Source organism: Dermochelys coriacea, chromosome 14 (genome assembly GCF_009764565.3).
Source record: "Dermochelys coriacea isolate rDerCor1 chromosome 14, rDerCor1.pri.v4, whole genome shotgun sequence".
Taxonomy (NCBI): Eukaryota; Metazoa; Chordata; order Testudines; family Dermochelyidae; genus Dermochelys; species Dermochelys coriacea.
This window is the reverse complement of record NC_050081.1, coordinates 6588551-6616537: the sequence shown is the minus strand read 5'-3', so window position 1 is coordinate 6616537 and position 27987 is coordinate 6588551. Positions and strand designations below refer to the sequence as shown.

Genomic DNA, 27987 nt, shown 5'->3' with positions numbered 1-27987 from the left:
GGAATGGTAAAGAAAAAAGATGTTTCCTAAAGAGAAACCACAGGGAACAGCAGTTCTTACCATGGCTCTTTAATTTAACTTTCAGCTATTGATTTATGTGAATTAATAAGGGAGTAGCTGAAATAGGATTCAAAGAGTAAAATTTATGAGCACTTTATAATTGGAGAGGGGGAAACCAGACTGATTAACTATATCAACATTCTCCCAGGCCTTTAAAAGGCAGAGATTGTCTGAGTGTTACAGGCAGGGTTCTAAAGAATTGGGTCTGAAATTCACCTTATACCTTTATTTGTTGATCATTTTGATGGACATTGAGGTTTATTTTTAAGTGTTGATTTAAAATTTTCAGTCGCACAAAATAGCGGGTGTTAAGCCTTTTGTTCTCTGATTTGTATTGTTTTTTTTTACCATTGAATGAAATTATGGTGGGAGGAGGTCAGAAAATAATTATTGAATGAGAGCAGAGGGTGGGATTCAAAAAGCTAAAGCTTTATAACTATTAAAACACAAATTGACAATATCACCTGTCACAATAGACAAAGTAAATAGCCTTAAATCAAACCCTGATAACTTTTCAGACATTGCCTATGTGTACATTTTTATTAGTGGTGGAAATATTTTTTCATTGGTTTCTGCATGTATAGTGAAATCAGTGTGTGTGGACATTTACTAATAAAAAGCTAATCCTTCCAAGCCTATGTATAGATGAGCAACCCAACCTCTTGGGAAGAAAGTGTAACCCACACCTGCTTGGTGTGGCACTCTGTCCCCCTCTAATGGCACCTAGACCAGCTAGCGATTGATAAGCCTGCAACAGCCTTGGCTAAGAGAGAGGTATCTTTTAGCTCATGCAGTAAGCGCCAGAGGTCCCAGGTTTGATCCTGGCCACCAACATCTGTTGGCGTTACGAAAGCATGGCTGTACGAAGGCTGTTTCAAAGAGTTGCTCCTCTGCACCAAATCTCTCAACATCTCATGTTCCTTATGTAATTCCTGGCGTGTTGGGAGGCCCAGCTGGGTTTTTCTGATATGATATAAGATGCTCTGCTGAAAAGGCACTAGAGAAATGGAAAGCATTAGGAGTTGAAAAGTGTAATGTGATGCAATATCCTAGTATACTGCAGCATTGTAGAGCTTAGTACTATAATATCATGCTGGAGCCGTGGTCTCCAACCTTTTCCCACACAGGATCACTTTTTGAATTTAAGTGCAACCCAGGATAGGTGCTGCCCCTTCCCTGAGGCTCCACCCTGCTCGCTCCATCCCCCCACTCCTTCTGTTTGCTCTCCCCCACCTTCACTCACTTTCACTAGGCTGGGGCAGGGGGAGGGAGTGCAGGCTCGGGGCTGGGGTTGATGGGTTTGCAGTGTGGGAGGGGGCTCCGGGCTGAGCCTGGGGCAGGGGGTTGGGATGCAAGAGGGGGTGAGGGGTGCAAGCTCTGGGAAGGAGTTTGGGTGTAGGAGGGGGCTCAGGGCTGGGGCAGATTGTTGGGGTGCAGGCTCCAGGAGGGGGCTCAGGGCTGGGGCCAGGGGTTGGGGTACAGGCTCCCACCGGGCAGTACTTACCTTGGGTGGCTCCTGGTTTGCGGTGTACTGGGGCTAAGGCAGACCCCCTGCCCCATGCTGCTCTTGGAAGCGGCCATCCCTGTGGCCCCTGAGGGGGGAAGGATGTGGCTCCACCTGCTGCTCCCAGGCACTGCCCCCGCAGTTCCCATTGGCTGAAGTTCCCCATTCCTGGCCAATGGGAGCTGCAGGCAGGAGCAGCGCGGAGACCTCCTACCCCCTGCCTCCCCAGGGGCCGCACCCCCATAGGGGTGTGCTGGCCACTTGCGGGACTTAGCACATGGGGCCTGGGCAGGCAGGGAGCCTGCCTTAGCCCCACTGCGCTTCTGGACTTTTAGCGGCCAGAGATCACGATATCCTGTCAGACACTCCAGGATCGACCAGTCGACCGCGATCTACTGGTTGGTGACCACTGCGCTGTAGCATGTTGCAGCATTGTAGAGCATGGTACTGTGTGGGAGTAACACTATAGAATCCTACGGTTGTGTAGAGCATAATGCTAGAATATCATGTAGTATTAGAATCATACTCTGCTCTCTTCCCGAACTCCCCTGGAGTAATGCAGGTGACTACCCTAGCATGACTGGCTAGCAAATGCAATTAACCAAGCTTGCCATCTCACTTACATGCAGCACTGGGAGAGTGGAGCCAGGATGGAGGTTTCATCATGAGAATGTCTTCCAAAGCTAGGGGCCAAAGGAAGGCAAGGGTGAACAGCTGCTACCCCCAACGCCCTGGACACACACCTGTGACTATAGAGTCCGAGCCTATCTGAGAAATGTTCAGAGGAAGCACTCAAGACCTGCCTGCACCAGACCCTTGCTCCTTGGTTCCCATAACAAAATGGAACAAAACTGGCCATGGGGCATTCTGGAAAGGCTGAGATGCCAGGACCTGCAGGAGCAGGGATGTTACAGGTTAGAGCGTGCTGTGCAGGGGCAGATCGTATCCCCATTGTGCATGCCTGGGCAACATGCCCTTCATTTTCATGGGCAGCAAATTCTTTCCCCAAAGTAAATTTAGATACACATCCTAGGATGTCAGGGCAGAGTTCAAGTCACTCATAGTGCCACCTGAGGTCTTCCCCCTCCCAACGCCCCAGCATCATCTACCCCTTTTGAACCACTGGACCATCTGCCCACTCCCCAGCTTCATTGGGCCCCACTTACCTCCCCCCAGCACAATCTGACCCCCAGCACAGTCTGCCTACTCCCATGCCCCCTGGCACTCAGCCCCCTCCTGTGTCTCCATCTGCTCTCCTCACATTCCAGATGCCCCAAAATTCATTGCTGGGGCGAGTCCCTTACCCTCTGGCATTGTCCAGGTGAATGAGGAAGCCTTCATCCCCGAACTTAGTGAACATTTCATAGTGATGACGGTCCATGTTCCCTTTTGAGAGAGAGAGAGGGAGAGAGAGAGTGAGTGCATACTGGTCTTGCCATATGCTGGGTAGTGACTGAGTACCCCTTTGAACTGGCCAGCGTGAAAACGCTGGCGCTATGTCATTCTTCAGGCCCCTGCTGAGCAAAGGTTACTTGGCTTGGGGTGGAGTATTTGTGCAACACCAGATGTGAGTCAGGAGGCCTGGCATTACTTGACAGCAGTAATAGTTTGTTCTCCCCAGTACCCCCAACCCCAGGATCTCATCTCAAAGTGCTTTACCAGCAGTAATGAAATTACCTCCTTGCTGGCTAAGTGCGGTGCTTATGACCCTCATCACCATAGTGTCTCAGAATCTGAGAGATTAACCCCATTTTACAGTTGGGGAAACTGAGGCACAGAGTGAGGTGAAAGGAGTCACCTAAGGGGATGAACCCCAGAACTACTAACTCCAGGATCTGTGTTTTTTCGCCAGGTCAGGCTCCCTTTCCTGGATCTTCCTCCAGGAAGGAGAGTGGAAGATGGACATCTGTCTATGCCAAGGGCGTTCAGGTATTACAGTGATGAGGGCATATAAATTCCCGGATGAAAGGATATTGGTGCCTCTTATAAACTTCTACCTCAGTTGACCTCCACCTGGCAACCAGGGTCTGATTAGTGAGACAAGACCACAACGGCAGGCTGCAGAGGATAGTGGATAGAAGCATATCTGCACAGTCCTGCCCAGCTCCACTAAAAAAAGATGAGAACCACTGCCTTAGTCTTTGTGCCCCAGCACCTCTGGGCTCAGCAGTTCATAGCCCCGGCACCTCTGGGCTTGCTGTGTCAGTTATGAATGTAAAAAATCTGCTTGAACACCGGCACTTTGTTTGTTACAAATTAAGCACTGCCTGTGTCAGTAGGGTCACCGAGGGGCTGTGTTGGCTGGGCATTGTGTGCTTGCGGTAGGGAAGGGAGCCTCGGAGATGGTATGAGTCTCTCAAACCACCTCTACGGAGCAAGCGTAAGATTTGGAAAACTGGCCTCTGAGCCACTGAGTGTCCTTGAGAATTAGTGGGGGGTGGAGAAGGGAAGAAAGACGAGACGAAGGGAGGAGGTGAAGGAAGATGGAAGGAGATGAAGGGAAGGATTGGAAAGGAGGCGAGCAGGGGATTGTTCTGTCCATCATACCAATCAAGAAGTCAAATATGGCCATGTCGATGATATTGAGCAGCCGGTTGCCACTGTTGTAGGGGTAAATCTCCCTCACTGTGTTGCAGTAAAGTGGATTCACTTCCCACCTACAGGAAACAGAGGGGAAACATTAACACAAGGCAGCTTCTCAAACACATCCTCCAGGAGCCACTCGAAGGCAGGGATGTGATCGCAATTGCCACGGCCAGCTCTGCCTTGCCACGGCTCTGCGAGCCTGGCGAATGGGCAGAATTGAGACGCCAAGGGCTGGATTCAAATCTGGCATGAGCAGCAGCAGCTCTGCTGACAAGTGCCAGCTGCTTACAGCGGGGCTGAATTTGGCCCATGGTGCTTCTCAGTGCCTGCCACATTTAGCTGGCTACTACTTGCTTGGCAGGTTTGTTGTCTCTTGGCCACAGCAGTGATATTCCCCCACTCCCCTTCAGCTGAGTTAAAACTCCATCCTAATAGCAGCAGCTGGAGGGGAGAGATTCTGCACCGGGCCCAGGCATCAGGAGCTGGTAGGCTACATGCAGGCAACCTCTGAGTCTTGGTCTCCGCCTCTCCTCCACGTGCATGATCACTCGCCCCCTTCTTGCTACTCCTTGTTAATTCATAGAATATCAAGGTTGGAAGGGACCTCAGGAGGTCATCTAGTCCAACCCCCTCCTCAAAGCAGGACCAATCCCCAATTTTGCCCCGGAACCCTAAATGGCCCCCTCAAGGATTGAACTCACAACCCTGGGTTTAGCAGGCCAATGCTCAAACCACTCAGCTATCCCTCCCAAACTCTGTTGCCTCCTTCCACCGCACAGAGCTGCAGCATTTACCCACTTACTCCTCTTTTCCAGCAAACGAGTAGGACCGGATCCAGGGGTTTGGGATGGAAAGTCTCGGGGCCAGATTGAGAGACGGCAGGAAAGCGGAGAGGGATCCCTCCAGCAGGTGAGGGTTCCCACACACAGCGTACTCCGTCTTGCACATGTACGGACACTTTGCAAAGAAACACACGTTGCTGGCTACGGGAAGAACAGAGAGCCAGCTAGTTAATATAATGATTTGGCCACTGTATATGTGCACCACTGCCCTCTGCTGGGTGGGGTTGGAATGGCTCTGCTTTGGGTCATAGGCCCTACATTGCCACCACCCAATGGAGATTCACCTTTAACTCAGGTGCTGGAAGTGCTATTTATGCAGCAGGACGATCCCAGTGTTGCCAGGCAGTTGTGAGTGGTTGACATTTAGCATTGTAACAGGAAGTCCTAGACGGCCACCGATTCATTATGGTGTGCTGTAGCATTAGCTGTAGTCAGCTGCATACGGTACTGGCTTATGTCTCTGTGTGTGTGCATGTGAGGGGCAGGAGTGGTGGACAATCTTTAAAAGTGAGGGGCTACTGGTGCCCAAACTGTGGCCCCGTCCCCTCTGCGCTGCTCCTCTTCCCCAAGACTCCAACCCCGCTCGCTCCTCTCTGCTGGCTCACCCTTACGGACAGTAAAAAGTGATGGAGCCATGATCCTCTGGTCCCCCCCCATTCAGACGCCCTGGGAGGGAGGGGGAATAAATCCTGTAGGAAAGTTGCAAATGATGGAAGCTAACCACTCTCTGGACCAGATCCTCAGCTGATGTAAACTGAAGTCAATGGAGCTATAACAATTTACATTAACTGAGGATCTACCTGTTGAAGAGACTGCAAGTCATAATGTCCGAGAGAGAGACACCACTGCCCTCTACAGGATGGAGTCTGAGTGTGAGCGTTGGGTATAGCCCATCTGTTGTTCCCCACTTCATTTCTAACTAGCTACATAATAATGTTACATACACCAAACCACACTAACAGAACATTATTAAGGTTGCCCAGTCAAGTGCTCAGAAGTTAGGAGATGCCCGTTTTAGAGTTGCCTGTGCTTAATTCAGCCTCTTTGTGCATGTGCATTAAAATACACAAAAGCTTATGCTCAAATAAATTTGTCTGAGGTGCCACAAGTCCTCCTTTTCTTTTTGCAAATACAGACTAACACGCTGCTACTCTAAAACCAATACACTCTTTAATTACATAGATATAATCCAGTTCTCCAGATCAGCATTCAACTGCCTTAACTGTGAGATCATCCTTTCTCTTTCTGCAATACCCTGTCTCATTCACTACACACCTTCTATCTTCGTCAACAAATGAGGCAGGAGCGCTAAACGCAACAGCCTCATTCACTACACAGCCCTGATTTGGTGGAAGAAGTTATAGAGGTATTATTATAAACATGTGTCATGCAGAGTTTGATCTCTCCAATGCAGCATCTAGCACACACTTCCTCTGGACCTTTCCTGTGTACACCTCTTTCCCCATCAGCTGGGTACTGCAGAATGTATTCGTAAAAGGAACTCGCTTCTGCACCTTCACTCACGTACCGGGTGAAACGAAGAAGACGCTCTGTAGGATTTCATTCTTGGTGACCTCCAGGATGTCCTTGGTGACGTTGATCAGCCTTCCGATTGTGGGCGGGACCCGTCGGAAATCCAGGATCCTGTGCAAAAGTGAAAATGTGTCAATCAAAGGGTCCTGAAGCAGAGTCCAGGAGGTGGGGAAGGGAGATGGTTTCTCAGCACATGGTAAGGCTAAGGAAACGGTCCAGCAACTGAATCCAAACCCCACTCCATATAAAAGAGCTTGTGTCTATTCTGAAATCACGCTCCTTTTTAAAAGTCTGACAACGCTGCCAAATGAGAATCTTTCTTGTGTGATCTCTAGCAAATATGCAAGCCCATTTTACACTCCAAACCAAAAGAGGTATAGTCTGGGATTTGCTGCTTCGACAGTTGGGCCTTGTAAGAGTTTGGAGACATTCTGGCTATTCCATCCAGGATCTGCTGTAATTCTAAGCATCTTTTTCCCCAGCCAATTGATCGTGTATCCATATGAGTCTGTCTCTTTCGAGGGTGAGAGACTGCCAAGTACCTGCACAATGTTGTGTTTGACACTCTGAAGAGATGTGCTGAACCTGCTACAGCACAGCACAGACAGTGGGAAGCTGGGAGGGGCTCGCACATACACCAGGAGCCACTTAGCTTATTGTGTCAGCTGATTCATCTCACTGATCTCAGATAATCAACAGCCTGGGGCTGAGGGAATTTTTAATGACGACTCTGGGAGTGGAAAACCATTGCTGACTCCTGAGTCAGTAACCACTGGGCAGGTTCAGTAATGCCATGATGCAAACACTGAGCAATGCACTCCGCTTCCAAGAATCAAATGTGAAACTGGATTTAGCTTGTCAATTACTGAGCACGTTTTAAAAAAACAATTTTGCTCGTATCTAGCCTCTTTTCTCTTCAGACTTCAAAGCACTTTAAAAAATTGAGCCGGTGAACATAAGAACAGCCATACTGGGTTAGACCAAAGGTCCATCTAGCCCAGTATCCTGTGTTCCAATCGTGGCCAGTGCCAGGTGCTCCAAAGGGAATGAACAGAACTGGTAATCAAGTGATCTAACCCATGTTGCCCATTCCCAGCTTCTGGCAAACGGAGGCTAGGGACACCATCCCTGCCCTTCCTGGCTAATAGCCAGCGATGGACCTATCCTCTCTGAATTTGTCTCATTCTTTTTTGAGCCCTGTTATAGTCTTGTCCTTCACAACATCCTCTGGCAAGGAGTTCCACAGATTGACTTTGCATTGTGTGGAAAAAATACTTCCTTTTGTTTGTTTTTAAACCTGCCGCCCATTAATTTCATTTGGTGACCCCTAGTTCTTGTGTTACAAGAAGGAGTAAATAACACTTCCTTATTTACTTGCTCCACACCATTCATGATTTTATTGACCTCTATCATATCCCCCCTTAGTCATCTCTTTTCCAAGCTGAAAAGTCCCAGTTTTATTAATCTCTCCATATGGCAGCTGTTTTATACCCCTAATAATTTTTGTTGCCCTTTTCTGAACCTTTTCCAATTCAATACAACTTTTTTGATATGGGGTGATCTGCACACAGTATTCAAGATGTGGGTGTACCATGGATTTATATAGAGGCAATATATTTTCTGTCATATTATCTATCCCTTTCTTAATGATTCCCAACATTCTATTAGCTTTTTTTGACTGCTGCAGCACATTGAGTGGATGTTTTCAGAGAACTATCCACAATGACTCCTAGATCTTTCTTGAGTGGTAACAGCTAATTTAGACCCCATCATTTTATATGTATAGCTGGGATTATGCTTTCCAATGTGCATTACTTTGCATTTATCAACATTTGAATTTCATCTGCCATTTTGTTGCCCAGGCTTTTTTTTGTAGCTCTTTGCAGTCTGCTTGGGACTTAACTATCTTGAGTAGTTTTGTATCATCTGCAAATTTTTCTGCCTCACTGTTTACCCCTTTTTCCAGATCATTTATGAATATGTTGAATAGGTGTGGTCCCAGTACAGACCCTTGGGGGACACCACTATTTACCTCTCTCCATTCTGAAAACTGAACATTTATTCCTACCCTTTGTTTCCTATCTTTTAACCAGTTACCAATCCATGGGAGGACCTTCCCTCTTATCCCGTGACAGCTTACTTTGTTTAAGAGCCTTTGGTGAGGGACCTTGTCAAAGGCATTCCTGAAAATCTAAGTACATTATATCCACTGGATCCCCCTTGTCCATATGCTTGTTGACCCCCTCAGAGAATTCTAGTAGATTGGTGAGGCATGATTTCCCTTTACATAAACCATGTTGACTTTTCCCCAACAAATTATGTTCAGCAAGGTGTCTGACAATTTTGTTCTTTACTATAGTTTCAACTAATTTGCCCCGTACTAAAGTCAGGCTTACTGGCCTGTAATTGCCAGAATCACCTCTGGAGCCCTTTTTAAAAATTGGCGTCACACTGGTGTCATTAGCTTTGTTTTATAGATGGTTAAACTTGAGTCCCAGAGAGGTTGGATGGCATGGAGGCACAGGGAGTCTAGGTGTGTTGCTCTAGGTCACAGAGCAATGGCAGAGCTAGAAATGGAGAACTGAGTTCTTTCCAGACTCCCTAGCCAGGGGTTTGAATGATCTAGCTACAGGCCTAACAGCCAGCCTTATGTAGGTTGGCTTTGTGAAAGGGAGAAGATGGAGTGCAAAAAGCAGCAAAACAGTGTCATTCGGCACTTTTCTCCCTTGTGCTTAGTTTTCAGAGTAGCAGCTGTGTTAGTCTGTATTCACAAAAAGAAAAGGAGGACTTGTGGCACCTTAGAGACTAACAAATTTATTTGAGCATAAGCTTTTGTGAGCTACAGCTCACTTCATGTGCTTACTGGAACCTCTCCTGAGGGAGAGGAAAGCTGGCTCCTTTTCCAATGGGATTTCATTTTATTTTGTTACCTGTAACCTAGTGCTAGTGAAGGGCACCAGGTTAGCCCCCCCTCAGGGTAACAGCCTATTTCACTGTGGGCTTGCGGCAAACAGAAATTGCACCGGTTTTATTCAAATCAATTTGAAACCTGATTTAGGTAAACTGGAGCAACGGACGCTTTGACATACGTTTAAAACTGGTGATATCGATTTAGCCAGCACCTGTAAATGTTCTGATGGGCTCTAAACCATTATAAGCTAAGTTTAAACCCATCTAAGAGTGTCTGCACACAAAGAGGCAACGGTGTAACTAAATCGGTACAACTTTGTGTGTGTCGACCAGGCTTTACACCCCAAATGGCCCCCATCCCTAACTGGGCTAGACTACTTGGAGGGTTAAGAAGGGCGAGTCGCCTCTGGGGTTGATTAGTCTGCGCTGTCTCTGCTAAGACTGCCGACTCATGGCTGCTTTTGGAATGAGGACATCTGGCTACTTGGAACTGGACTGAAACCACTGGCTCATTTTATACCGGGCTTCCAGTAGGCATGGGATGGAAACTGCCAAATTTGGACAGGTAACGCAGAGATGAAAGGCTCTCCCCTGTCACCCAGCCCCTATCTAATTGAACTCGACTTCAAGGAAAAGAAGGCGAGGGCTGACAAGAACAGTGTTCTGCCTTACTAGAGATCAGTGAGCACTTTGAATGGGGCTGGTAATTCACTTCAGAGGGACTGGAGAATTTACAGTATGGAAAACAGGCCTAATGCAATTCTGCATTTCTCTCTGAAGTGGCAGCTCATGGAACAAACTCCCCTGCATTGTCAGGTGTTTGTTTCCTGTCGCAGCGAGCAATAGTGACTCAGAATATTCTGTATGATTAAAGGCCTGATCCCAAAAGGATCTCAGCTGCCGCACATTCTTACTGACTTCCATCAAGCACTTCTCAGGATCTGTACCAAAATGTGTAATTACTAGGCACAAGGAATGGCTGCAGGTTTTTCCCATAATGCAAAGCTGTCCCCTTTGATAGTCTTTGGAAATGGTCTGACTCGAAAATGGAAACAAATCTGGATTTAGCAAATGGCCTTTTATCCCTCCAAACTTCTGTTAAAAACATAGGATCCAAACACTCCCAGACTTGGAGGGGTCTGAAATCTGGATCTGGACCTAAATGCGGCAGCTCAATAATCAAGGGCCATTGACCTCAACAGGAGTTTTGCACAAATAAAGACTCACTAAAATCTGGCTCCATCTGTGCAGTGAGGATGTGCAACAACAGCTGGGATTCTAATTGTATCTCCTTTTGGCTGATTGTTTTCAGAATGGAGTCCAGCCACTCAGCTACTTTGAAGCAGCATTTCACAGCCAGTGCCGTTTCCAGAAATTGCAAACCAGTGTCAGCCTCCCAGGAAAGGGTTTGCATTTCAAGAACCCTGGCTCTGTTGTAGCTGAAAGCTACTGCAAGGGAGGAAGAGGACAATGTCTGACTGTTTGGAGTTTAGGGTGAGCAGAGGTTTTGATTAGTGAGGGGAGAGGGAGTGGCCTGGCCAGAACAGTGAACTGGGAGTCGAGACTCCTGAGTTCTAGTCCTGCCTTTCTGTGCCTCATTTTCCCCATTCATTACATGGAGGAAACATTTTCTTGCCTCAGAGAGTGGGTGCTATGAGTTGGAATTAATTAGCATTTGTAAAGTGCTTGGAAGTCTTTGGCTGCAAGCGGGTATAAAAAGGGAAAGGCTTATTAAATCCCATGTGCCTACCTACCCTGTCTCATTTCCTCCCCTGACTCCCCTACTGGGGTGGTTGCCTTGGAGAAACAAGACCGTTCACCAGTGCTACAGGCTGGCAAACCACTGACCCATTGACAACAGGTAATTCATCATCAAGTCTGTCTTCATGCACGTGCCTAATACAAAGCTCAGTGAAGTCAATAGGGGTCTTTCCTTTGACTCCATTGGGATTTGCATCCGGGCTATAGTCCCACAGTGAAAGATGTTTGAAATACTAAGCTGACAGTGTGCTTGACGTTGGACAAAAAGCTGCTCAAGTCTTGCAATGCCCAATCCTGCTTCCTCACATCAATGCTCTTTGGCCTCAAGTTTGACAATGGGAGTTAGGCACCTCAATGCTCTTAAAACTTTTGCCCTTATTAACATCCATGAGAAGGAGGCGGCCCATACCATGACTTGGATTCCCCCAGGCCACTGCGGGTTTTTAGGAACTGAATTAATGGCTTTTCTCCTTAGGAAGCGAGAAGAGGAATAACTCAGAAGCTCTGTGTTCTGGGCACAAATACCTGTCGAGGTGAAAGGCAGCTATTTCTGCATTGTGTCTCTGAAAGTCAATGAAGTAAAAACAATCTTCTGGAGTCTCTTCCTCTCGTTCCTGTCTGAAAGAAATGAAAGGGTTACTAACCGGGCCAGGAGAACACACCCGGGAAAGGATGGAAGCGACCCGGGAGCAAGCTGGGAAGCGAGCTTTTCAGAAGAGCCAGTGCACCAGCAGAGACCTGCAATGCTTGTCCTTTGGAGAATGTCATTAGCACAAGAGCATCAGGCTATGGCTGCTATTTAAAAGGCACTGGTGATGGGCCAGGAATGATTAAAAGCAACAGCTGGATAGAGCAGTGCTCAGATGCTTATTGGAATAGCAGACACACGGAGAGAGGTGGGAGGTGGACGGTGCTTCTGGGGGTTAGAAATGTTTGTGCCTGCACGTAGACCTGGACTGGCAGCCCCAGAAAGTTTGTTTACCCACAGGGCAGCTTGCAGCCTGGGGCTGAGCTGCCCTGCCTACATGCCTCACTCCTCACCACCACCTCTAGGGGGCAGAGTGTCTCGCTCTCCCTATCTCTTTGATTCCTGGTCCTTCGGCTGAGACTGGCACCAAAAGCCTTAGAGTGCATCTACTCTGCAACTGGGAGGTGTGATTGCAGCATGTGTGGTAACAGTGGTCACTCAAGTATACACCCAGGGACCTGGGCTGGGGTCTAATCTGTGAGGCCACCTATGCTGCTACAGCTTCACTATTTGTAGTTACTAGAGCTAGCTGAAATCTCGGTCAATTGAAGGCTACACGTGCAGCAGTCGCACCTCCCTGATAGCAAGTAACCATGCCCTTACTGTCAACTATGGACATCTGTCCTTAAGCAGCTGGTCTCAGTCCTGTTGCTAATTTCTCTCAGGCTGCCACATAGCCACCAGATAGTGATTCTGAGTTCCTACTGTCTGTTTATGAAGCAGCACTGTCGGTTCCATATGCCCTGAGCTAATCAGTCCTCCAAGCTCATGTGTTTTAACAGGAGAGCATGCTAAAATCCAAAGCTTGCTGGCCTCATCTCCTCACAGCAGGCGAGCTGAGACATACCTTTCTACCAGCCCCAGCTAAGTGAGTGCCTTTGAAAACTATATATTTTACCTCTTGGAATTAAAAGAGACAAGCCATGGGGAAAAGAGAGAGAGAGAGAAGCCTCTTTTATAAGCACATAGTTGAACTCAGAGAAGCTCGACCTGTCATTCCGAGCCAAGGCAGTGCGCAGAAAGCAATCCGAATGGAAATAAATGTAAAGGGCCAAATGGGCAATAAATGAATGCAGAAGCAATTTAAAACTGCTATTCAAGGCTAACAACACCATGAGATAGTTCCTGGAAATAGACTTGGGACTTAAATAAAAAAAACAAAGGAAAACAGGAATTCTATTGGGAAACAGCAGAAATGTGTAGATCTCAACAATCTCTCACACATACATGACAGAAAGCATGGTCCTGTGACGTCAGCAGTGTGGCGCGAATCCAGTTTTAAATATGCAATTCCAACGACAGATCTAAGAACTTTGTGTGTTTTTCTGGGCCCTGCACACCTGTGACACAGTGGAAACAGCCACTGATAGCGCAAAAGGCTTCCATAAAAATTAGCTATCAAAACAAGGCTTACTGAGTAAAGGCGACAGTTTCCACATTCTTTGTCAACCTGTTACTACAAAGCCAAGTGGTCAGTGTCCCATTGTTTCACCCCATCCACTCCAGCCTGGAGCTATTCACTTGCATCATGTCCTTCCCTGCTGAAACATTTTGGGTTGGTTGCTGTCAGTGGTTATTTGCTCAGATGGGTCTGCTAAAGAAGCCAGAGGTCAATTGCCTTTATTATAGCGTAGGCCACCTTGCTTAGCTGCTAGGTGAGGCCGTTTTGGGGAAAAGCGGCTGCAGATGATTTAGAGCTAATACGTATGTACACTCTCCTTACCTCATGGGTTTGAACATGGCTTTCCCAAAGTCCTGGAACCTCAGGACCAGTTTCAGGTGTACACCGCTAGGCTTCACAACTTGCGTAGGGGAAGGAGAATAAAACAGAGTGGGAAATTCTTGGTTTGACACTGGTAAAATATTTCTTAAGTATCATTTTGTAGCAGAGAAATTCAACTTCCTTCTCCAATGAGTAAATCTCCCAACTCACTATGGATAAAATAGCTCGTGTCAGCTGGTCTATTTACTGCTAATTCGCTGCTGCATCTCACCCCTACAGTTCTTGCCATGGTAATTTCCCCTGATCCTCCTCTGTGCTAGGCAGACTATTTTCCTTTAGCATTTCTAGTCCTCGATCATTTGACATTTCTCCTCTGTGATCTTGGATTTCCCCATCTCGCTTACCTTTATTGAACAATAACCGAGAGTAAAAGTTGCTGGTGGGGCATACGTGCAAGTCAAAAAATCTGCAGGGGGAGCGCCGGATGGAAGCTGGCTGCCTGGATTCTGCCTTCTAGGAAAATCTTCAACACAGCGCAGGAGCGTAAGTGGGGTTGGCCCAGGAGCCAGGTCCGTGGTCTATAGAATACCTACTCAGCTTTCTCACCAGGCACTCAGTGCTATATGTATTATACTCTTTTTTGAAAAAACAGAGTGAACAGGGGGCTGAGAGCTGGTCCCAGCGGCTGTGCAGGGTGACATAATTGCTACATTGGCACCACTGCAATTTAAAATGATTTTCATGCTGGTGAAAGCTGCTAGCTTGTTTAAATCCTGAGATGGTGGGTGGAACCTACCAAAAAAATGGAAGTCCCACCCCCTCGTTTAAGCCATAGAGCTCAGGATTTGTGCGACAAGGCTGCATAGACAGCCCTGGAGAATGGAGCTCTCTGCTTGTTCTCAGAGCAGGTACAGCCTGGGCATGGAGCAATATGAGCTTCCTCCATGCTTGTGGGGGTTAATGCATGTCTATGCTCACTCAAGGTTTGACTCAAAGCTCACTACATCAATGCAAAGACTCCCAATGCATTCAGTGAGTTTGGGAGCAGTTCCTCAATTCTTGGCCTCGCTTGCTGAGACTAAAAGCAAAGGCACCAATTAATTGCACTTGTGGTCATGTGCTTCTGTGATCTGGATCCCAGTTCCACTAGAAACAGAACTCAGGCCATCAGCTTTCTTCACACAGGCCACCAAAGAGCCAGCAGAGAGATAAGGGCTTTGGCTCAGTACTGACCTGGTCTGGATTTGCAACTTTCACCTTTATTTTTTAAGGCAGCAGTTTGCACAAAGGCTGAGGAATTACCAAATGAAGCAGGAAATGTTCATGTGGGATTCAGGGAAAATTCAAAGCTATTATTTCTTCCACATGCATTGCACTTAACAGAAAAAAATGTCCTCTCTGTACAAGGTGTCAGGTTTGCTAAGCTATCTAGTGCAAGGAGGTAAAATGAGGTGCAAGTAGCTAGGACACAAATGAATCACTTACTCTGGGTGCAGTCACAGGCTCCTAATAAAGCTTTCTCGTCCTGACTGTAATCTGCAGGGAAAGAAAAAGTGATAAGAGAATCATTCACATTGAACCTGGATTCATTCTAGCAATGATTCATGACCTGGCCTCTGCCATTTCAAAACAGATACGTGCTGATGGAGATTGGTGCTGCTGGAGTTAACCCACTTGCTGTGAAGCAAACGAAATGAAGCGAGGTCAGGTTGGTCTGGTGTCTGGCTCAGGACGACTCTCAGAAAAGGCGGAGTCAGAGACTAGTGTGAGCCCAGCAGTCACTTCTCACAAGTGACTATCCCCCTGGCAGCAAGTCTCAGAGTTTGGGTCAACTGACTTGGGCTCGTGTGTGGGTGTAAAGGTAGCACTGTCTGCAGGGGTCCTCAACCATTTTCTTCCTGAGGCCCTCCCACTCCATGGCCCACCTCTGCCACAAGAACTGTTTTTCTGCCTATAAAAGCCAGGGCAAGCATTAGGGGGAAGCAAACAGGGCAATTGCCCAGGGCCCCATGCCACGGGGGCCCACAAAGCTAACTTGTTTAGGCTTCAGCCTCAGGTGGTGGGGCTCAGGACCCTGGACTTCAGCGCCATGTGATGAGGGTTTGGCTTTCTACGCTGGGCCCCAGCAAGTCTAACGCCGACCCTGTTTGGCAGACCCTCTGAAACCTGCTTGTGGCCCCCCAGAGGGCCCCGGACCCCTGGTTGAGAACCACTGGTGTAGACACTGGGGCTAGGGCTGGAGCCTGTGCTCTGAGGCCCTCTGCCCTCGTCAGGTTTCAGAGCCCAGGCCCCAGCCTGAGCCAGAACATTTATAATGCTCTCTTAGCCCTGCAGCATGAGCCACAGTCAGTCGACCCAGACTCACTGCTGCGGGTCTTTTGTTTGTAGCGTAGGGCACTTAGGAGCAGGTCAAAAAAATGGAAAACCTATTTTCCCTATTTAAAATCATGTTGACAATGTTATTGAAATTTGTCAGTTATGTTTTCAATAAGGTTTTGGAGAAAGTTTTATGCAAAATAAAAATAAAACCCCAAGGCTTTAAGATTGTCATTAAATGTGTGCATGTATTTATTTTTTACAAAAACAACTTTTCATTTGAAAGATTCCAACGAGTTCTATTCTGGTGCCAAGCGAGCAGCCTTTCCCAGCTCTTGTTGTATGTGAGTATATGGAAACTCTTACCGGCACTGACAGTGTTAAAATCTTGCATGTCATGAAGGAGTTTGTTAGTGGCAGGGCTGGATCTGGGATACAGCCCATAGCGAGTGATGCCCAGGTGGAACTGGAGCCAGCTTGCTTCCCGCCCGAGCTGCAGCAGTGAGTCAGGAGATGTTAGGTTGAGCTCCTCTCTGTAAAGCTTGTGTCTCCTGAAAAACATTACGTTATGCGATGAAAAGGGCACGTCACTGAATGTCAATCCTTAGTACTCCAAAACAAGCAGACTGTGGGTTTTCAAAGAGCTGGGAAAACGCTGTTAACTGACAGCTCCACATTATACAGAGCTTTCCAGTCAGAGATAGCAAATTGCCTTAGGAGAGTGAGTAAGGATTACAATCTTGATTTTTACATGAGGAAACTGAGGCAGAGAGAAAGTGAGAGCCTTGTTGAAGGTTACCCAGCTCTCTGCCAAACAGAGAGAGCAAAAAATATTCTTTTCATTACCTTATTATGGTTATACTGGGGTAGTAGCTAGGGACCCCCGTTGGAGTTCCATGCAAACTAACAGCCTCACAATCTAGGATTTAGACAATACGCAAGAGGAAAATAAACAGACAAATGGGGGAGGAAGATACCAGCAGAAGTTTTCATAGTTTTACAATAGCTTCCCACTTTAGCTGCTGGGGCAGCCATCTGAAAACTCCGGCTGGTGGGTCAACAGAGGGGGAGCTTCTGATAGTTTGTTGAATGAAACTCTTGTGGGGAGTTGCAAGGCAGGGTGGTAAGGAGAGTTCCATAGAAGGGTCTTACTCGTACAGAGATGCCTGCAAAATGAAAAACACACTGAACAAAGGAGAGAGAAAAGGCCAGGGTGGGAAGAAGCTGCGTCTGCTGAATGTTATTGGGCAAACTGGGATAATGGGACTTCCCTAGCACACGGGTGTTGTAAGGATAAATCCATGAAAGATTGCGAGTCCCTCAGGTGACTGTAGTGATGGAGGCAGTCAAATACCTAAGAGAGTCATTTTGAAAAGGGCAAGTTTTAGAGAATAGTATCATAGGACTGGAAGGGACCTCGAGTCTTCCACTCATGGTAGGACTAAGTATAATCTAGACCAGGGGTTCTCAAACTGGAGGTTGGGACCCCTCAGGGGGTTGCGAGGTCATTACATGGGGGGTCGTGAGCTGTCAACCTCCACCCCAAACCCCACCTACCTCCAGCATTTGTAATGGTGTTAAGTATACTAAAAAGTGTGCTTAATTTATTAGGGGGGTCACACTCAGAGGTTCGCGATGTGAAAGGGGTCACCAGTAAAAAAAGTTTGAGACCCACTGATCTAGACCAGTGGTTCTCAAACTTAATTGCACCGTGACCCCCTTCTAACAAAAAGAACTTACTTCATGCCCCCCCACCCCTTGAAGGCAGGACCGGAGCTTCAGCCCGCCTGAGCACTGCCACCCCGGGTGGGGCGGGGGCCAAAACTCAAGCCTGACCACCCCATGTGTGTGTGTATGGGGGGGGGGGGAAAGCTGAAGCCTGTAACCTGAGCCCCATCGCCGCCCAGGGCTGAAGCCCTTGGCTCAGCTTCAGCCCCAAGCGGTGGGGCTCAGGCTTTGGCCGCAGGCCCCAGCAAGTCTAACACCAGCCCTGGTGACCCCTTTAAAACAGGGTTGTGACCCACTTTGGGGGTCCCGACTCCCAGTTTGAGAACTGCTGATCTAGACCATCCCTGACAGCTGTTTGTCTAACCTGCTCTTAAAAACCTCCAGTGATGGAGAGTCCACAACCTCCCTAGACAATTTATTCCAGTGCTTAACCACCCTGACAGGAAGTTTTTCCTAATGTCCTAAACCTCCCTTGCTGCAATTTAAGCCCATTGCTTCTTGTCCTGTCCTCAGAGGTTAAGGAGAACAATTTTTCTCCCTCCTCCTTGTAACAACCTTTTACGTACTTGAAAACTGTTATGTCCCCTCTCAGTCTTCTCTTCTCCAGACTAAACAAAGCCAATTTTTTTCAATCTTCCCTCATGTTTTCTAGACCTTTAATCATTTTTGTTGCTCTTCTCTGGACCTGCTCCAATTTGTCCACATCTTTCCTGAAATTCGGCTCCCAGAACTGGACAATGCTCCAACTGAGACCTAATCCGCGTGGAACAGAGCAGATGCATTACTTCTTACATTTTGCTTACAACACTCCTGCTAATACATCCCAGAATATGGTGTGTTTTACCACTGTCATTTGCAATGATGTGTTTGCAATTCCCCAACCCCTTTCTAGAGTGGTTTGGGCTGGGTTGGCTGTAGAGACCCTTGCCCGCTGGCAGCGTGTTTAAATCAGAGTCCTGTGAGACTGGGTGGTTTCAGTTCACAGGGGTTTGCGTGAACATTTATTTTGGTTACGATCTGCAGAATTTTTGCACTTCCCTTTCCCACCACTCCATGCCCTCTCTCCTGTCCCAAGTTTTACTTTGAGGGTTGGATTTAAAAACTCCCCAAAATTCAAAGCCCACCTCACTGGAAACAGCAGAGTCACAGATGGTGTTGGATGGGAATCCTGGGGAACCACAGGTTTCGCACACCTTCAGGCCCAGGCCCTAAATCTGCTCAAGCTTGCTCAAATAAAGGATTCCCTTCGTCCACTCGTCCTGATTCATCAGTATCAGCAAACCTGCTTTGAGTCACTGCTTTGTAATTTACCAGCCATATTCCGCATGGTTTGGGGAGTCATTGCAATCGTTTCTCAGGGCTCTAGTTATAACAAAGTACGTTAGGGCCAAGGCCAGTGGGAAACTTCTGTGGCTTAATTCATTAATGCCTGAAAAACAGCCTGAGCTCTGCAGATGGCCGGCGCTAATGAAATGCCAAGCGCCTGTTCTATTTTATACAGTTTCTTATATGAGGTTCATCTCCACAGCAGCCGAGTGCATTCCAGTAGTGAATTAAGCAACATGACTAACATCTGCCACACGTGGTTTATTCTCAGCTCATGTCCCCAAGAGAGCATTGTGTGTGGAGTTGCTCGGCAAACAAATTTTCTGTTTTGTGAAAAACTTTGGGATTTCAAAAAGTTTGTCTTTGGGACAAAAAACTTTCAATTATTTTTGTGGACTGAAATTCCTAACAGCAACAGAAAATTGTTTGGGGGGGGTCCATTGAAATGGCTCATGTTGATCATTTCAAAACATGTCTTTTTGATTTTGGAATGTTAAAAAAAATTAAATTGGTTTTAATATAAAATAAATTAAATGTCTAAACAAGAATCTTTTAAAAATGAAAAATCAAACCTTGTTCTGAAAATGTCAGAATGGGATATTTGAACATTTTCTAAACGCTTTTCCAATTTTTTTCCAAATAAAGTTTTGTTGAAATTGATGTGACAGCATGACCAATTTTGGTTTAGTCTAAATGGTATTTGCTGATGAAAAACAGCTTCCTCGGAAGTTTTCTGACCAGCGCTATGCAGCAGAGTGTTTTAGTTTGGTAGAGACTTAGTTTCACTGTCATAGTCCTTGCCCTACATGACCCTCAAATGGAGTAAGTAGGGATGAAACGTCTTCTCATTTACCTGATTCTACTCCAACCATGGGCCAGAGTGGAACAGGGAGGTAGTAAAATTTAGTTGGCAGCAGTGAGTGCACGCAGATGGCACGGAGAACTAATCCTGGGTGGAATAAGGGAAACAAGGGCAAATTGGGAAAAGTCACCCAAGACTGTGAACGGCAGCTTTCCAAACTTCCAGTTTAAGATCATTGGCTGGCTTTTGTGTCCACAAAACACAGCTCTTCCAGGGGATAAAAGGCACTCGCCCTTGCCAGAGCATATGTTCTTTTGCAGTACCCCATAAAGAAGAGAAAATGGCACTTAAATAGTATTTCTTTGCCATCATTGACTCGGAGCCTCTCAGAACATCTCATAAAACGTCTGCTTTCTCCCCCCCCCCCCCAGCACACAAGGGAATTATAGATCTGGCTGCGGCATGCCTCAGATCTTGTGACACACACTGTAACTAACAACCAATTTAATGAGGCTTTTAGAAAACTGTAATTCTAAATGCAGACCTTGAAAACTTAACCTCTCTGGAGAGATGCGTCGGCACGGTTAGAGGAGGGCTGGCCTTGCCTTAGACTGATGAGTTCTGTAAAGGCCCCCTTGTTAGCTCAGCTACACCACTTTGGAGCTTCCCTCTCCATCATCCCTTTCTCACGCTCTCCGTCGACATGTTCATTTAGTCATCGAACGAAGGCTGTGCTGGCATTTGTGGTGACCAGGAAGCAACTCCAGTATTGGCAAGAGGTAGATACTCCAGGTTGCATCCGGAGCTGTTAGACTCTCCTGGCCACATACCATCAGCTCCATTCCACCACAGTGCTCAAACCCCCTCCCTGCTCGAACCCACAGTCCCTCCTCAGGCAAATTTCCCATGGGAGTCACCTGCAGTTTTGCTTGGGGGCATTAGGCACTTCCTTCCTGCTACACCCAGAGCAAGCTGCAGGACTGACCATATATTAACTGTCACACAGGTTATGGACTCCAAGGTCATAGGATTGCCATGCATTTGCTGGGTTTAGTCTAGCTCCTGCTGGTAGGTGGTGCTCAGTGTCATTAAAAACCAAAGCACAGCTGTGAGAGGTTTCATTTGGGAGAGGCCCATCAGTGGAACAGCAGGCCTGTTGGAGGTGGACTGCCAGAGCTGTGCAAGGGTTTTACACAGGATCTGTCCACTGACCACTTGGGTGTTACCCATCTCTATCTCCCACCATTCCAACTCATCACAATCAGTGCAGAAATAGTGCTGCTAGGTTTTCCCCTCCTTTTGTCTGTGGTGTTTACTGAGCCAAGCTCAGAAGCAGGAACGTTCAGCAAATCCACCCTGAGATGGAACACAAAGACCCACGGAGAGCTGTGCTGGTTTACTACTGTACCACATGGTTAATAGCTTCTTCCTGGTGGACAAGCAGCAGGAAGGGGCTAGGGAGGAACTGAATTCCCCAGACATGTTCTCAGCTAATTGCTCTGTCAGGGATAGGAGGGCTTGGTTTCTCCTTCTCTCCCATTGAAGAAAAGGGATGCAAGTTTGCTCTCCAGAACCTCCAGACCGCTCTAGGTTTGCCCAGCGTATAAGGGATCTGTTGGAGACTGAGGGTCTTCATGGGGAGGACCTGTCCCTCTTCACTGGCTTTTGCCCCCATAATCTCCTACCAAGTCCTGAGGAGCAGGATGCCACACTAGGAACCCCTCCTTCCCCAACACCAGCCCTTAAAGAGAATCCCAGAGACCAGAAGGAATTCTGCTTAGAGGTCAATACAACCTGCAGCTGCATCCAATTGTAAGTGGATTCCTCTCATGGGGTGGTTGCTATGAGTGAAGGGGCACATGCAAAGTTAAAATGTTTCTGTTACGTTTAAGGCTTGACCCCAGCCTGCCTCCTCCAGTCTTTGGCTTGCATCCTTCCCAAAGGGTGTGTTCTGGCCCCGGTGAGGGCTCTCTGAAGGGACAGGGCAGGAGCAGGTGTGGGGAGCTGACCACTTTCCTTCCTCATGGAAAGAGCCTCCTTCTTGAGCAGAGAAAGGGTGTAAAATGCATAGACAGCCCATTTACTCCTCCTGTAATCATTCCCCCCCTCTCATGGCCCTTTGTCATTGATACAGGACAGTCACTTGCCCAGTAACTTCACTGCATTTGTCCATGCTCTGGAATGCTGCTTGCCTCGGTCCCGGCAGGAAAAATGAATATTCCACATGTTCACTGGAAATCCTGCCAGGCCATAAAAGAAGGAGGAGGAAAGCCAACCTCTGCTTGGTAAACAAGTGAGGGAAGAAGGGCGAAAAGTAGGCCAGTGAAAAACCCTAAATGGGCAGCAAACTCCCTCTTACAGCAGCCGAGCTCAGGAATATGAGGGGCCTTTAACTAGAGTCAATGGGGAACTAGCCAAAGTGGGTGGAGGCAAAGGAAAATGTCCTGGAATGTGGTGCTTTGTTTCTGGGTCGTATTTTCATCGACAGGGCTCAACTGCTTGGCAAATGAGGATACGAATGTACATGGGACAATTAGTTTGGATGCCTGCCTTCTATTTCTATCTTTCTGCTCTGTGATTCCAGCTCATCTATCGATTGAATCTTAGGGTTTTATCGTGTCCACCAGCACTGTAGTCTCTGAATCCCCCAAACTCCATTGGCCAATTTGTTCAATTTGTGCCTCAATTTCACCATCCGTAAAATGGGGATAATTGTTCCTCCCCCACAGGGGTGTTGTGAAACTGAATGCTGACAGGTTAGTAAAGTCTTTCAAGGCCCTCAGCTGGAACTCCCCCATCACAGCAACCTATTATTAATGGAGTCTATTTCTAAGTAAAGTGAAGAACAACAGGATAAAGTGTGTGTCATTCAGTCTGTTCTGGCACTGTGTAAGCCTGGGAAGAGGCCAAAACATGGCAAATACGTGCTGGTGTGCTGGAAAAATTACACAAGTGCTCTTCATCACATCTTAGACCTGAAGTCCTAGAAAATTTGTCAGCCTATTGGCAGATGTTTCTGCTGTATCTTGTCTGGAAGCAGTTCCTGCAGGGGAGATTATGCCACACAAGAGCTCCCCAGGAGTAACTAAATGCCAGTGAGATGGCTGCTCTTTCACAAAGGCTGGTTAGTCAGACATAGTTGGAGATACAGGGCCAGATTGTGAGCAGCTGATGTCAATCAGGATAGCTCCCCTCACTGCAGGGCTGGTTAAACCCACTGAGGCTCTGGCCTAGAATGAGACGGTCTCAAGGTCAGGTAAGAGCTTGGCCTTGGATTGCCTAGTGAGGAGGGTCCAAATGGAGGGTCCCAGAGGCTGCTCTTGGGGCCAATCAGTAACTGGACAGGCAGCTGGACTCAGATGTAACAGAGGCTCTTGGCTTGGCTGGTAACACAGAGGCACCCCAGTGTTCCAGTGGCACCAGAAACGGAGGCAGTCCCACCAAGCTTCATTGTTACTGCAGAGCAGGGCAAGCCCTTCTCTAAGGAGAGCAAATGCAGTCACGCACACCCTTGCTCCTCGGGGCTGACATCTGTGCGCCCTGGGACCTGAATGGTGCAGTGTCAGAAATCACCTGCACTGATCTGCTGATTTAAAGCTGTTATTAACCCAAACAAAGGAGAAGTGGCAACATGTATTTGCTGTTACTAAAGCTAATTACATTACTGCAAACAGCTGGAAGGCTGCCTGAATTGGGCGATCTACCAGTGCAGGGAATTCCAAGCTGGCTAGAGCCAGCGTAGCCAGGTCCACGCCACCCCTGCCTGCTGCACTTGGTATGGGGGGGGAGGGGCAGTGTTGGGGCCTGGGTTTGTGGAATGGCCCCCGTGGGTATGTCTACACTGAACTGTAGGGCTGTCTGTGGGATCCGGGCTTGTGGACTGGCAGTTTCCAAGCCCGGCTTTGCGTGTCCACACTGCATCGTAAACCTGGGTTAACAGTTACTGGCCCCAAGTCTCAGAGCTGTGCTAACATGTCCAAATGGAACTATACAGCCCCTCGGACTCAGGTTTGTGGCTTGAGCTGTGTCCGCACTACAGAATGACAGAGCTTGAACACAAGTCTCAGCGGGACTCAGGCTCTCATCCAATCCCCTACTAGGATCCTAGGACTCAGGTGCTGAGTGCTTGCTGATCAGGCACACTGCAGGCAGATTTGTGTGTGGACAGACGTGGGCTCAAACCTGAGTCACAGCCTGGCTTTAGTCAGTGGTGTAGACATATGGGACCAAACCTCAGCCTGGCTGGTCCAGGATTGGGAGAGTGCAAAGGTAGTTTGGGTGCTGTGTTGAACGTAGCTCAGTCAGCTCTCAGGTTCTGGCCCTACTACACAATGCTAGGCCTTACCATTTCACATGGCACGCAGGGGGATTTTGGATGAGTTACACAGAGCTCTGTATGAAACTCTTTCTTACGGACCAGATCTGTACCTCAGGGCTTGGGCAATTGGTGTTTGTTTTCATGTTGTTTGCATGCTTTTTAAAAGCGTGGGGGAGGCATTTAGGAGACCAAAATAACACAAGACCTGGGCCTTCCATGACGGTGGACTCCAGGCCAGGACTTAGGGAGACCCTGAGAGATGATGGTAGGCCTCCCAGTCTAGAGATATCGAGCAAGCTGGAGAGGTAGGGTCCTGTCCGAGTCCAGAAGCCTCAGTGAAGGAATCTTTTTATATTAATTACAATCGAGCCCTGTCTCTTTTATTCCATGGGAACCACCACAGGGTTTTTTTTTATGGTGTTTAAGGTCCTGGCTAGTAGAAAAGTTCATATCAATGTAAAGTGTTAATGTAGTGCTGTAAATGACCGTGACGATACCAGCTTTCACATGATTTCTGCCCTATAAATGACGACTCTATGAAGCAATTTGACAGCACTACATTGATGTAATGGTATAAAAGACAATTATCGGAACCTGGACCCTCCTTGGTAAGTAGAGCGGAGCAGGACTCCTGGGTTCTATAGCAAAACTTCGGGGGATCGGGAGGTGGGTTGGGGGGAATTGCTACCTTTCATTTGGATTTTGCAAACGTTTGCAACATTTTCAGCTTTGGGCCAATCTTTGCTAAACTGCAGTGAAATTAAGTGGCTACTGGACTAACTGGAGGGACACTCACCACATATCCTTTGGAGAAGAGAGCACTGGCTGTTCATTCGCAGCAGCAGAGCCATGGACAGCATATACACTCCTGATAAAGGGAAAGCAGCCTTCCCAGCCCAGTTTGCATTGAATGCCTGGGTAGATCAGTGAAAGAAAGCAGGAGCCTGCCGCTGATAACAAGTGGTTCATTAACAGAGAAGGGGACTGGCTGGGACTGAACACTCTAGTAGAAGAAAGTGCTAAATTAATCCAGGCCCTTAACAAAACACACACTATTGGGCAACACAAAAGCTGAAAAGAAAGTTGCCTCTGACAAGGAGCTTTATTTTCTGGATTCCTGATGTAAACAAAATTAAAGGCATTGAAGCAATGGAGGTCGAAGACCGGAGTCGGCAGTGTTCAAACTGGTCGGAACAAAGGACACGCTGTGGGAGAGGAAACCCAGAAGGCTCTTGCTGTATGTGGATCTCCACTCACTGATCTACAACTGGCAATCACTGTGCAGTCCCCCCCTTCCCCCACTCCACCGTGCCCTGCAGCAGGCAGGGTGTTGTGCACTCAGACTGGATGGCACCTGCAGACCTCAGCCAGGCTGATCCTGACCTGCAGCTGTGGCCGAAGGGTGTGGGATTAAGGGGATTAAGGATGAGAAGGGACACCAGGAGCTTCTCCTTTCCCCTAAACTGTAACTAAACAATTCACTTGGGGGCCACTGCTGGATACAGATGGTGCAGCAACATGCAAGGTGGTTGGTGTATTCCACCGGGCCCTGAGGAATGCTGGAGTAGATGGATCAATGGTCTGGCCTGACCTGGCAAATTCTCTGCACCACATGCTGCCGCCTTTTATGTGTGCGCATCTCCCAGTAACATCATCACTGCACGGCTCTGCTCCAGCCTTCCCACCTGCCTCAGCGGGGTTATGTGTACATCCTGGAGCAGGATTCAGCTCTGAGTGTCTCAAAGGGACATCTGTGCGGTTTTCTTGCATGCAATGATCAAAGCCCCACATGCTCCGTAGCAAGTTGGACTGACATTCTGCAGCAACTGGTGGAGATTCACCCTGGGAATAAATGTGAACAGTCCCCAGGCCCCTCAATCCAGCACGTTAGAAGAGTCGAATAAAGAAGAAACATTAAATCAGGGCATGCAGAGCCGCTTGGAACGGGACTGGGACCTGCAATGCTGCTTTGGGGGGTGGTTGATGATAGTATGGGGCTCACTCCTTCCCTGCCTCCCTCCAACGGTCACAAGGTCACAAACGACAGGAGTTTGGAGGTTTGGACTTTTCAGCACACAACCATGGTACTGAACAGACAAGGGGACCCATGGTGAATGCTGGCATTGACCACCGGTTAGGCACCGCACAATGTAAGCCATTTGCAGAGCATAACAACAACTTTATTGAACCCACGAACTTACAGGCAGTGCTGCATATTCCTATGTGCTAGCAGATGAGATTTTTTTTCCATTAACCAACTTCAGCCATACAGACGTCTCTTTTTTCGAGAGCAGTCCCAGAACACCCTCCGCCGAGGCGGGGCCAGAAGTTAATCAGTGTTTGGGATGAGCCGACTTCCTACCTGTGACATAAACTAAATGGATAAAATGCTTCACCTTGGTTGCATTACGGAACCAGTGAACAGAGCACACCTAAAAAGCCCCTTTCTAGAAACTACCTGGGCTGAGCCCAAATGTACATCCCGTTTGCCTTTTAGTGCCCCAGGAGGGAGGTGGTTGTGAGTGAATTCAGCCTGAGCATGTTCTCAGAATGCTTCCCATCTTTATGAGAACCATATTTTATTTCAAAGTGACTAAGGAATAATCAATACCCACTCCCCCAAAAGAATAAGAGACAAAGCTAAGTCAAACAAGGGCAAGTGACTGTCTGGCCAGCACGGATTCGCTCCTGGCTAGGTAATAAATAAACGTCATAACTAAAGGCAAACTACAAACATTTCTTCGCCGCAAACAAAATAAGCTGCAAAGTGAAGTGGGTAGACTTATTACCAAATAGTAGGAGCTGTGCCCCAGGTTAGAAGGCAGCAGAGTAATGGGAGTGTTGCTGTAAGCAGCCAGCATTTATTGTTATGGGCTTTTGTTGGTGATGTAGGGTGTCATCAAATCAGCTACGTGATCTGATTCTGTTTAATGTTCCCACAATGCACTTGCGCCAGGAACATCCATCTTAGTTTCAAAATTCTAATATATTCCTGACGCGTTGCCCAGCTTTTAAAAATGTAATCTCTCTGCTGAGCACAATAGAGATTTGCATTGCTCTAGAATCTATACAGATTATTTATAGTCCCTATATAGATCCTACATCTCAGACATGCACATATCTGCCATAACAGCTAAATTGGTGTTCACTCTGAGCATCTAACTTGTAGCCTACTGTTATTGTTAAGGTGCTGATATAACAAGATAGTGCCTTGGTTGAGATTATTCCCAAAGCAAATTCCAAATCAATATCCATTCACAGGAATGGCAGCATAACCAGATAATGCTTAAATGCTTTTTACTTAGTCACCCTCAACTATATTTCTCCAGCTTTTCTTGTGAACAGCAACCTCACTGCCTAGAGCTCCTGGTTTGCTCAGCCATGTAAACGTGCTATGGTAAGGTATTAACAAGCACAGCTCCTAGTTTGTTCTACACAATTGCAACACTGCAGGCTGTTTGCAAAGGGTAAGAGCCAGGCACTTCAGTGGTAAAAACTAAATGGTGCTCAAGCATTTCCAAGGCTCCTCTTCCTCCTTGACTTCAGTGGGCTCTGGAGATGCTCAACAACCCTGCAAATCGGGTCTTAGATGTCTCAAATTGGGCATTGTAGTAAGATGAGGCCCTGAAAACATAAACTCTTGTATCAGAGGCCCAGTCTGAGGCCTGAAGCCTGAACCAAAGTACTTCAAGGCATTGCTAAGCAAAGGCTGGGCTGTGAGCCAGAGGCAGGCCCCACTCACAGAAGTTGGCAAGAAGAGGAACTTGCACCAAGATGGCATCAGAACACTCCACAGAGATAACAAGGAACAGGCAGGTGCATCTTAAAGA

The 27987-nt window shown here is 47.5% G+C and overlaps 1 protein-coding gene and 1 long non-coding RNA gene across 6 annotated transcripts in view; one reads left to right on the top strand and one right to left on the bottom strand.

The window, feature by feature from the left end:
• FAM20A (FAM20A golgi associated secretory pathway pseudokinase) overlaps window positions 1-27987 on the bottom strand; it is a 42133-nt gene that overhangs the window by 2314 nt on the left and 11832 nt on the right. Inside the window, exons 2-11 of one of the 5 annotated variants that reach the window (XM_043496391.1) lie at window positions 16350-16534; window positions 15153-15203; window positions 13668-13746; window positions 11722-11814; window positions 6521-6636; window positions 4953-5133; window positions 4112-4221; window positions 2869-2950; window positions 2188-2328; window positions 6-1057 (exon numbers count right to left, since the gene is read on the bottom strand). In XM_043496391.1, coding sequence (XP_043352326.1) covers window positions 982-1057; window positions 2188-2328; window positions 2869-2950; window positions 4112-4221; window positions 4953-5133; window positions 6521-6636; window positions 11722-11814; window positions 13668-13746; window positions 15153-15203; window positions 16350-16534 — 1114 coding nt within the window. In that variant the 3' untranslated portion in view covers window positions 6-981. Of the gene's footprint in view, window positions 1-5; window positions 1058-2187; window positions 2329-2868; window positions 2951-4111; window positions 4222-4952; window positions 5134-6520; window positions 6637-11721; window positions 11815-13667; window positions 13747-15152; window positions 15204-16349; window positions 16535-27987 lie in introns of those variants that run through there. The other 4 variants (XM_043496392.1, XM_043496389.1, XM_038371161.2 and 1 more) reach the window with 4 other exon arrangements.
• Window positions 645-27913, top strand: LOC122456574. Its single transcript, XR_006275518.1, has 3 exons — window positions 645-656; window positions 8990-8993; window positions 27747-27913. It is a non-coding gene; the product is annotated as an uncharacterized LOC122456574 (long non-coding RNA).